The following is a 12,087-nucleotide window of genomic DNA, read 5'->3' as shown; positions in this document are numbered from 1 at the left end:
ATATTTTTTTTAAATGTACCTTACGTAGATGTATCTACAAAATAAAAAAATTATGAAAAAATATTTTTAAAAATTAATAAATACATAAAAATACAAAAAAAATGTATTGAATTATTGTATTTTTGGTATTTAGTGAATTTTTAAAAGATTTTTTTTACAATTTTTTTAATTTTTAGGTGTATTTATGTTAGGTGTGTCTAAAAATTTTAAAAAATACTTAAAATATTTCAAAATTCAATAAAAACACTATAACACGGAAAACAAGAAAGCTTAATTTTCTCAAAAGAGTTTTTGGAAAACTCTAACCTAGTATAGTGATTGTGGTTTTGAAATAGCTTCATATATATACAGTCACAAAATGGTTTGAATAAATTCAATGGTATTTTTCTGTCGCAAAAAAAATTAAAAAAAACAATGTCGTCTTACTCTTTTGATATACCATTTCTCTTTTCATTCATTTTTTCATCTTCCCGTCTCTCTGTCTCTATCTCTCTCTCTCTTCTCTTTATCTCTTTCACTTATCACTCTTCTTTCTATGTCTGCCTGTTTCTCTCTCTCATTCTCTCTGTGTCTCTCGCCTATCTCTCTTCTCTCTATCTCTCTCATTTCTTTTTTTTCTCTCTCTCTCTCTTATCTTTCTATCTCTCTCTATCTCTCTCGCTCATTTCTCTTCTCTTTCTGTCTCTCTCTTTTTCTGTGTCTCTCTCTCGCTCATCTCTTTTCGCTCTATTTCTCTTTCTTTTTGTCTATTTCTCGCTTATCTCTTGTTTCTCTCTCTTTTTCTATCTCTCCATCTCTCTCTCTCTATCTCTTTTTCTGTCTGTCTCTCTCTTCCTGTCTCTGTCTCACTCATCACTCTTCTCTCACTCTCTCTCTGTCTACTTGTCTATTTGTCTATTTCTCCCTCACTATGTTCGCCTTGTTCACTCTCTTACTCCCATCTTCTCTATTTATCGAGATCCTTCTCGATTTATCGATCCACTATAAGAAAATACACTTTTAGCAACCACTTTGTCTATCTCTCTCTCTCTCGCTCATCACTCTATCTCTGTCTCTCTCTCTCTATCTCTCTTCTTTATCTGTCTCTCACAAAATTAAAATATTTTTAAAATATTTAAAAAATTGATTTGAATTAAGTTTTGAAAAGAGTTTTGAATTATTTGTCTTCTTTATTTATTGAGCTCCCTTTCGATTTATCGATCCACTACAAGAAATGCATTTTTAGCGACCACTTTGTCTCTTTCTCGCTCATCATTCTGTCTCTTTCTCTGTCTCTCTATCTTTTTTCTCTATTCGTCTCTCACTCATCTCTCTTTCTCACCACCCATCTTCTCTACCACATTTACCACTACTGCAAATGCCATTTAACTACCACCACTCTTCTCTTTCTCTCTTTCACTCATCACTCTTCTTTCTCTGTCTGTTTGTCTATCTGTCTGTTTGTCTGTCTGTCTGTGTGTCTTTCGTTCATCTTTCTTCTTTCTATCTCTCTCATTTGTCTTCTCTCTATGTCTCTCTCGCTCTTCTCTTTTCTCTCTATCTCTCTCATCTCTTTTCTCTCTCTGTCTTTCTCGCTCATCTCTTTTTTCTCTTTCTGTTTCTCTCGCTCATCTCTCTTCTCTCTTCTCTCCATCTCTCTATTTTTCTATTCTCTCTCTCGTTCATCTCTTTTCGCTTTCTTTCTATATGTCTCTTTCATCTCTTGTTTTTCTCTATTTTTCTATATGTCTCTCTCTATCTCTTTCTCTCTTTGTCTCTCTGTCTCTCTATATCTCTTTCTCTCTTTATCTCTCTCTCACTTATCACTTTTCTCTCTTTCTTTCTCTCTCTGTGTCTGTTTGTTTGTCTCTCACTCTTTTGTTTCTCTCTCTTTCTCTCTATGTGTCTGTCTGTGTTCACATTACTCACTCTCTCCCTCATCGCTTCTCGATTTACTGAGCTCTCCACTACAAAAAAATGCACTTTTAGCGACCACTTTGTCTCTCTCTCACTCATCACTCTGTTTCTGTCTTTCTCTCTCGTTTTCTCTCCTCTATCTGTCTCTCACTCATCTCTCTCTCTCTCTCTCACTACTCATCTCTTTTATCACAACTTCACTACTAATTTCTTTCGCTATCACCACCACCACCACCATCTCTCTTTCACCTTTTTTTTCATTAAAATATTTTTCATTAAAATATTGCCCCTACTTCTACCAAATAAAAAATAATAATATTTTTTTTTCATTAAAATAAAAATGAAACAAATAAATTTTCAATCTTCGTAACTAAAAAAAAAAAGAAATTTTTTTTAAAAAATTCATTAACTAGAAAAATTATATATTTTAACAAAAAATAAAATTTTTTGACGATAGCAACCCCAGTCTCAAAAAAAATAAAAAATAAAAAATTAGACGGCGTTATTTTGTTATTTAAATTTCATTTTTGACCCTTAAAAATTATATATATATACATATATATTTTATTTTATTTTTGTTCCCGCCCCTCTTTTTTTAGCTTTCCGCTCCCTCGCCCCCAAAAGCAAAAAAATTCCCCAATCTCTCAAACCCAAAAATCCCTAATCTGTTCCTCCCTTACCGCCGCTGCTGCCTCCCTCTCTCTCTCCTCCCGCTGTTAATGGAAAATATTATTCCTACTTTTACCAAATAAAAAAAAAATAATAATTTTTTATTCATTAAAATAAATATAAAATAAATATAAAACAAATAAATTTTTAACTTTACCAAATGAAAAAAAAAATTCATCAACTATAAAAATTATTTTAATAATTTTTTATTTTAATAAAAAATTTATTAATTATAACATTTGTGGGTGTGTGGGTGTGTGTAGGGTTTTGTTTGAGCACACACACAACACAAACACAACCCAAACACAACAGAGCCGTCCCTCTCCTCCTGCTCGCTCTCTCTCTCTCTCTCTCTCTCTCTCTCTCTCTCTCTCTCCATCTAGGGTTTCGCCTTCCTCTCTCTCTCTTTCACACAACGACGGTGCCGATCCTCCCTCACCGTCGCTCGTACCTCACTGTCGATCCTCCTCCCTTACCGCCGCTGCTGCCTCCCTCTCTCTCTCTCTCCAAACGACGTTGACGGTTGCTCGCCCCTCACCGCCACTCCTCCCTCACCGGCGATCTTCCCTCACCGCCGATTTCAAAGGGTATCTCTCTCTCTCTGTGTCGGGATTTCGGATATAGGGGGTTTTCATACACACACACACACATATATATATATATATATATATACATCTGTGAGTGTATATAGGGGGTTTTTGATCTCTTGGCAGCAGCTTCGTTTCTCCATCAATCTTCCCTTCTCCACTTCCAAACGATGTGCGCAATGCTACCGTGAAATCTATGTCCAATACCATCGTGGTTTCTTCTAAGACTCCCTCTAGATCTAGTAAAGTTTCATGTATGTTATCTGAAAATCCCACAACCAAAATGGAAGAGTACAACATTGCTATGAAGAAGATGATGAGAAACCCTTATGAGTATCACCACGATCTTGGTCTGTTTCTTTCTCACCCTCTAAATCTGTTCTTTTTTATTTTTTATATCTTCAATTCTATTTATTTGTTTTTATTGCGATGGTGAATTTGATTTATCAAGTGGGTTTCACTTCTCCAGTCCAAATTGATTTTGGGTTTTTGTCATTTTTGTTATGAGGTGAATTTCTTGAATAATCTATTCAGATTCATGTTCACTTACTTTGATTCATCTTAGTTACATGTATTAGATCTATACCATTTGCTAATTTTAGTTGTTTTTGCTTTGTCATTCTAGGCTTAATCTGGTTTCAGATTATCAACATGTTGCCTACATTCTTAACTTGCAGCAGGACAGAGACATTGAGTATTGGGAAATAGACTTGAAGTCTATAATAAAAAAATATGTGATAGATGATCCGAACTCTATTCTTTTTTTTATAAGTAACCATTTTCTCCCTTCTTTTGTAGAATGTGGATAAAATTCCTTTTGTGAATTGCCGAGTTCTTGTCATTCACGTACGTATACAAATCCTCTCTATTATTTGATTTCCACCTGTTTATTTAATAGTTATTTTACTAATGCGAAAACCAATTGGACATAACTTCTATGATTAGTTTGTGTTAGCACTTTTTTTCTTACTTCATAATAGTATTGGCATGTTTAAAATGAGTGTAATTAGAGGAGCTAACAATTTTAGGTTGTGTTTGTCATCTTTAATGGTGATTAGTGTAGTTTGCATGTTTGTCATAATCAATCCTCTAAGATTTGGGAAAATTTATATTTGTCACATGATGTATTTTACCATTTTATCAATTGGAAAAATAATGAGACATATTATCGTACATGAAAAACTACATAGATTTTAAGAAGATTTCGTAAAAATATTATGATAATATAAAACAATCCTAATGACAATTCAAAATTTGTTAGTTTGCAAATAAGTTAGTTTTATTTGCTTATAAATTGTTAATGTTGGGAAATCACTTCTACATATGATGATAATTGGTATGTTGAAACTTCTTGACATGAAAAAATATCCAACACCAACGTGGTGAAAAATCACATTACTTATTTCAAAATTGGTGAAAAATCATTTTACCCCTTGTAGTTTGCCCAAAGACGTGTACCCCCCTTGCCCTTATAAAACCTACACTTCCACCTCTGCTCTCATAACTAAACTGAAAATGTGAATGTCTTTAATGGAAAATGGAAAAAGACAAAATTACCCATTTGAACTTCTCCCTCCCCTCCCTCTCTTGTTCTTACTCTATACTTTTCGTTACAAATCTGTCCATGTTGCCTGCCACCACAACCTATCACTGGCCAAAACACCCCAAACCTTGCTCATTAGATAATAGAAATGATACAGGCCCCCTTTTGTTTTGACCCCCACAATCCCCTACAGACACATGTCAGCCAGAGATAGGAGGGAAAAAAAACGAAAAACAAAAAAACAAAAGGGGGTCCTCCAAAAGGGGGTCCCAACCTTTTTCCATTAGATAAATACCTACCCAACTATAAACCTTACCTCTATATCTTTTTGACTTTCTCTTCTACCTTTCATTTCTCTAAAAGCATGTGTTTAGATTATGTACACACCAAGTTGAATATAATATATATATATATATAGAGAGAGAGAGAGGCTTTTTGGTGCTTTTGGGCACTTGACTTAACATCTTTATGTTATGCATTGGAAGGCAAGAGATTTTGACCCAGATTCCTTGAGAAGTGGATTACCTAAAGCTGTTTCATCTTTGGAATGGGCCATTTCAGAGGGAAAAGGAAAAGTGTATGTGCACTGTACAGCTGGATTGGGGAGAGCTCCTGCTGTTGCAATTGCTTACATGTTTTGGTTTTGTGACATAGATGTAAGCTCTCAACTCTTCAATATGCTATCCCAGCTTGATTTATGTTTTCCATCAATTTGCTGATATGTTTCACTATTTTTCTTTTGCTTCTTCTGGTAATTGGAATGAAGTTTAAACTGATTTGCATTGTACAGCATGACTTTTTTTAGTTATTTAGTGATTATTTCACTGCTTAATCCCTTGTTCCCTATCTAAAAAAAAAAAAATCCTTGTTCTAAATTCCTGATAAATATATATATATATATTATTTTAGTTAAGGCTGGTTTTTTATTGTGACAGCTGAACACGGCATATAATAGGCTTACTTCAAAGAGACCTTGTGGACCCAATAAAAGTGCAATCCGTGGAGCTACTTATGATTTGGCTGAGAATGATCCTTGGAAGGAGCCCTTTGAGAATCTTCCGGGACATGCTTTTGAGGGCATATCAAATTGGGAAAGGAAATTGGGAAAGGAGCCCTTTGAGAATCTTCCAATGTGTTGATTGGTGAATTTTAGATTTTATTTTATTATTTTATTTTTTTTTAGGATTTGGGTGAATTTTATAATTTAAATATGCTTTTATGAACATGTATAGTTTAATTGTTCTTTCTAAAATATTGAATTTGATGGTTTGATCAATTTAAATTTTTATTTTTATTTTCTGTTATGATGTTTTTGTGAATAGAATGTAAATAATCAGCTCTTAGAGAGAGAGACGGCACCATCGTCGGAAAAAATAGAAAATTTTAATATTTTTATTAATTTTGTTACAGGTTTTACTTTTTGCGACGACATTATACTGTCGCAAAAAATAGAAATTTTATTATTTAAATAGAAATTTTATTATTTTTTAATATTTTTTGCGACGGCATTACACTGTCGCAAAAAATAAAAAATTTCATATTTTTTTATATTTTTTGCGACGGCATCACACCGTCGCAAAAAGTAGTGTTTTTTTAAAAAAAAGGACTATTGGCGACGGTATTTTTTACCGTCTCAAATAACATTTTTAGCGACGGTAAAATAGGGCCGTCGCAAAAAAGTCAAGACATTTCAAACGTTATTAGCGACTGCACGGTGCCGTCGCAAAAAGGCAAAAAATGCCGTCGCAAAACATTAGCGACGGCACTTACCGTCGCAAAAACTCTTTTGCAACCCCTGCAGTTGCGACCCCCCTCTTGCCGTCGCAAAAAGTCATTTTGCCGTCGCAAAAAGTATTAGCGACGGCATTAGCAGTATTAGCGACGGTATTTTACCGTCGCAAAAAGTCAATTTTTTTGTAGTGTCCATTCTACATGTTTTATCAAGGGTCTTTGGCTGTTTGGTGATTATTTTGTATACTTCATGTTGTAGCCACTTTTGAGCCTAATTTTGCATCACACTTTTAGCATGTTTGTATACTGATTTGAGGTCTTCCATATACTGTAAATATTCATATTTTTGGTCCCTCTTCAGTGTTGTAGAAGGAAATTTTTCAGTTTGGGTTTTGGTTATATCACTTGCTTCATTACCCCTCTTTTGGCCCCTATTCTTGCATGCCATTTTTGCCATACCTATGCTTGCTGTTTGGCCATGTTTATAACTGTGAAAGTGCCTTTTTTGGGACTGTCTAGCTTCTGTCTTTGCATTGCATGTCCATATTGTGCATGTTTGGCATAGCTATAGGCCATTTCGGGTGCCTAATGTTGCATTTCGGGACAATTCCTTGCGTTTGGTATCATTTCGCTTCATTTAGGGACTGTTTTCCCCCCATATTTTGTTGTTGGAATTCTGTTAGAATGATTGCCATCCATTTCATGTCATTACATTGCATTCCGCCATCGCCTCGGTTTGCGTGCCCGTGTGCACGCATTTCGAGGCACTTCATTTTTATCTGCCGGCATCCTATGTGAGTGTGGCTGAGGCTTACTCATGTTGGTATAAGCCCATTTGTCATTTCCATGTCATTACATTGCATTTTTCCACCGCCTCGGTTTGCGTGCCCGTGTGCGCGCATTTCGAGGCACTTCATTTTTATCCGACGGCATCCTATGTGAGTGTGGCTGAGGCTCTCTCATGTTAGTGTAAGCCCATATCACATTTTCATGTCATTTACATTGCGTATGCCATTGCCTCGGTTTGCGTGCCCGTGTGCACGCATTTCGAGGCACTTCATTTTCATCCATCGGCCTCTTTTGTGAGTATGGCTGAGGCTCTCTCATGTTAGTATAAGTCCATGTTGCATTCTATATGCCATTTTACCCCTTGCATTGCATGTGCCATTGCCTCGGTTTGAGTGCCCGTGTGCACGCATTTCGAGGCACTTCATTTTCATCCATCGGCCTCTTATGTGAGTGTGGCTGAGGCTCTCTCATGTTAGTATAAGTCCATGTTGCATTCTATATGCCATTTTAGCCATTGCATTGCATATGCCATTGCCTCGGTTTGCGTGCCCGTGCGCACGCATTTCGAGGCACTTCATCTTCTTCCATTGGCCACTGTTTTGGGCCTAACTAGAGCTGCCTAATTCATGTTTAAGACCATCCCTTGCTTATTTGCATGCTCACCTTGCATGTTTGCTTGTATCGGCATGTTGCATCCTTAGCTCGTATGCCTAGGTTGCATTGCATTGGCATGCATGCCTTGCCTCTTGATCATGTGATAGAGGTTGGGCTTTAGTTTGTTTGATTGGTTTGCATTTCATTTGACATGAAAGTTGCATACTTGATTCCTTGGGCCATCATGCATGGAAATGCGCGATTGGTGGTCCGAGAATCGAGGCACATGCCCCTTTGAGTCATTACCATGATAAGGGACATGAATGGTGCATATATGCCTTGAATTGTGCTGCCATGCTTTGCTTTGCACTCTGTTGCTGTCAATTGCAGGTTCTGCAGACATTCCTTGCCGACCGGCAGTATATATTGCCGACCGGCAGTAAACAAGCAGCCGATGGATTCATCTTGTGCCGGTGACTACACCACACTGCTGGTGGCAATTCTACTCAGCCGGTGGCACTCCTCAGTGTCCAAGGAAGCAATCCTGAGGTTTTGGTAGCCTTCAGAGGAGCAGAGGAAAGAAACACAGAGGCAGCCTATGCATGGAGGCGCATTTCCCGAGGCGGTTTACCTATTTTCCTAGATTAGTTAATTTGTTAATTAATTAATTAATTTGTAATATTTAATTAGCTTGCGTAGTTAATTAATTTGTAATATTTATTTGGTCCCTCCGAGTGAGGGCATATTTGTAATAAGTGTGCGTGCGTGTGATGTATGCCTTCCAATCCCACTTCTTTCTTCCCTTTTATTTACCTGCTTATGATGGTAGATTAGGGCACATTTATTTTAGCATACCTTATGCTATGCATGCGTGCGTTCATGCATTTGTTGACATGCATCAGGCTCGGAACATCATGCTAACTGCATTTGTACTTTAATTTCAAAATTGAATATGTGCATCAATTGATTGCATCTCACATGCCATGCTTAGGTTAGCCGAGCCTACTTCAATTGCATCCCGTATGTGTTGCATTAGTCAATCTAACATGAACTAGGACATGCATGTTTGCTAACTAGTTTATTATTTTGGCACGGAGTACTAGGTAAGCTTTTATGCTTTAGCATATCGCATGCGTGTGAGTGTTGCCATGACAGTATGATTACCATGAGGCTAGCTGCTTATGTGATATAACTGCTTGAATGCCTGTGGATGGAGGTTGAATTACCTAAATTGGAATAATGCATTAAAACTGTGAGTTTTAAGCCCACTAGATAGTGGCAAAATCATCTTTTCTAAAAGCCCACTTGAGGGTGGCAAAATCTGCATTTTAGCCTACTTGCGAGTAGCAAACCATTTTCAAAACAAACATGAAATGTTTTGTTCCAATTTGGGTGATTTGGTCTATACTTGTTTGCTGCGCGCACAACATAGTAATTCTAGGCTAATAACCGGTTTAAGAACACATAACGTTTTCAAAATTGGATATCACGGTTAGTAAAGGCCGGTCTTCGGACCAGGCGAAAGGGGGTGCTCATAGCTGACCTTCCCCGATCGTACCCAAGCTCCCGAGCCGAGACAACTCCGGTGATGACGGACATGTGGCCTTCGGCACCGAGTCAGGGTTTCCTAAATTCTCCCATAAAAAAAATATTTAGGTGGCGACTCTGTATCTGGAAAAGCAGTCCATGTTTGGCACTACTTTTTCAAAAATCTGTTTCTCAAAACGATTTGCCAGATTTGGACTCTTTGGTTCAGATTAAGAACCGTGACACAAATCGAGTCCGAACTGTAGCATGAGGCCCGCGGGCGCTGTTACAATCGTCAACACCATCTCTGTGTCACCCCCTTTCTTCCTTCATAAACCCTCCCACTCCTCGCATCTCCCTTTTCGGTGGCGGAGCCAGAAAATTAAATTAGAAAGGGTATTTATTAATTTATAATATTTCAAATTTTTATAAAAATATTTCATACATATTTTTATAATTAATTTTGAAAAATATCAAAAAAATAATATTATTTGTAACTAATATATCATGAATAATACAAAAAAATATATAGATATAAATCTTAAAATAAATTATATAATGATAAAAAAAATTATACAAAATTTGATTAAAAATTCAATATTTTGATAATACCACGTCATCATTAACATGTGATATCACCAACCAATAGTACATGAACACATAGAGAATGAACCTCACGTGTCAAATGTAACTAACAATCCAATAAATTTCATATCTTTATAATAAAATTACTTATACTTGCATGTCAATAACAATGGCATCACCGTTACATTCAAAAAATTTCATAGATAATATGATTTATAATAATCTCTTCATTTTTAATTAAAACAACCATTATTATTCTCATAATTTTTAAAATGTCATTGACATTTCACTCTAATAATATTTTTATAATTTTTTATTTAAAATATTTTCTTTATATTTATAAAATTTTAAAAACAATAAAAAAAAATCCCAAAATCCGGGGCACGTGACTCCCAATGAGCCTTAAATCCCCCATTTCCTAAACCCCTCCCTCTCTCTCTCTCTCCCTCTCTCTCACTCTCTCACTCTCTTCATCTTCACTTCCTGTCGTCCGCATGAGTAAGGATCCTTTAGAGTTTTTTTTTCCTAAAGTTTCTTAGAGTGGTGCATTATGTAACTGAGATTTAATGACAAGTCATATCAATTTTTCAGCATTAAATCTCAACCACACAATACACCACTTTAAGAAACTTTAAGAAAAAAACATTCTAGAGGATCCTTGGTGCGTCCGCATGGCTTCCTGCGGTTCCGCCGCCACCGCCTCGACTCCTCCTCTGTGGTAACAACCTAAAGCGAAGAAGACTAAGTCGGGCGAGTCAGCTATGGCGGTGACTCGGGCATTTAGATTTTGCATTAAACATCATCATCATCATCATCATCATCATCAAGGGCCTAGACCGACTTGGATGCGCTCCTCTTCGCAGGGGTCGAAACTTTCTGCTTCTTTTTCTTCAGAACCTCTCGAGTCTTGACTTGGCTCAATCTCTTCGTCTTCTCCCCCTCTTCTTCACAACAGCCTTCTCTGTTTTCATTTTCTCAGATTATTTGATGGAAACAGAAACCAATTTCACGTTCTCGGATGCAGAGACCTTATAGGAGTTTTTGATTTTGACAAGTTTCTTCGATTTCACAAACTTCTTCAACTGAATCGACAACATATTCTTGAAATTTCTGGTCTGTTTCTGTGATTTTGACGGACTCGATTTAAATCTGTAAATCTTCATTCCCTCTATCTCTCATTTGAATTTTCTCCATTAGCATTAATGATATGTAATGATTTTGTTTGTTTGCATATTTGCATGCTTGTGCTTATTCCTAAGCCTTCACCATCATCATTTGGGTTTCCCATGTTCACCACTAATACATCCATTGAGGAAGTAGGTTTAGGTTTTTCCATTTCACTAGCATTTGATTGTGCCAGCTTAGAATCCCGCAGCTCCACCCTGGCATTGCTGTTCATCTGGCATTTGTAAATTCTTCACTGAAGCATGATTGTTCGTCCCTCCATTGTTGGCATTTGCAATTTGTTTTTATTTATTTATTTTTATTTTTATTTTTTTTACCTAATCTTATAAGATAGAGATTGGGAAATATAATCAAGAGATGCTAATTTTTTTGAATTATTTAATTTATAAATAAATATGATTTTTTAAATTGATTTAAAGATTTTATTAATTTAAATCATCGGTTGAGGTTGGTTTCAATTAACCAAAGAATTTTCTTAAAACATTAAAATGATTGAAAGAATAATCATGAACATGATAAATCAAGAAAAAAAAAATTTGAAGACTTGCATTTGGGAAATAAATTTCACGTTTAAATCAACTTTGTTAATCTAGAAATAAAAAAACACAAATTTTGGATGAAATTTTTTTAATTAAAATGAATTTTCATAATTTTTAAGATGCAAAACTAATAATTAAACCTTTTTTTTTTTCTTAAAGTTGTTTAGTACATCATTTTGTTAACATGATAAGATTTGTAAGAAGGATCGATCACTACTCATAGTGTCATCTACAAGAATGTCTAACAAATTGACAGGGTCTTTCCTTCTTAACAACATAGCCATAATATTAACAGCCTCGCCTTAAAAAATAATCCTTGCATAATTCTCACTAATGCACTAGAAAGCAACATATACAGTAGCAAGAGTTAGACCAAGGTATAACAGATACACACATTTATATCATATAAAATCATTATTTGATAATCTAAGTACAACATATT

General features: G+C 35.7%; 1 protein-coding gene across 1 annotated transcript; it reads left to right on the top strand.

Annotated features, from left to right (window-relative positions):
* Positions 1-2,990: 2,990 nt before the first annotated feature.
* Positions 2,991-5,989, top strand: LOC145793877 (phosphoglucan phosphatase LSF2, chloroplastic-like; the record flags this gene model as incomplete). Its single annotated transcript, XM_082876766.1, has 4 exons — positions 2,991-3,152; positions 3,951-3,998; positions 5,181-5,351; positions 5,631-5,989. Coding segments are annotated over 4 exons (585 nt in total), but the record flags the coding sequence as incomplete, so codon positions are not given.
* Positions 5,990-12,087: the final 6,098 nt, after the last annotated feature.

The sequence above is a fragment of the Camellia sinensis genome, chromosome 6 (genome assembly GCF_055761805.1).
Source record: "Camellia sinensis isolate YWXY chromosome 6, ASM5576180v1, whole genome shotgun sequence".
Classification (NCBI taxonomy): Eukaryota; Viridiplantae; Streptophyta; class Magnoliopsida; order Ericales; family Theaceae; genus Camellia; species Camellia sinensis.
This window is presented reverse-complemented; position numbering and strand designations above follow the sequence as displayed.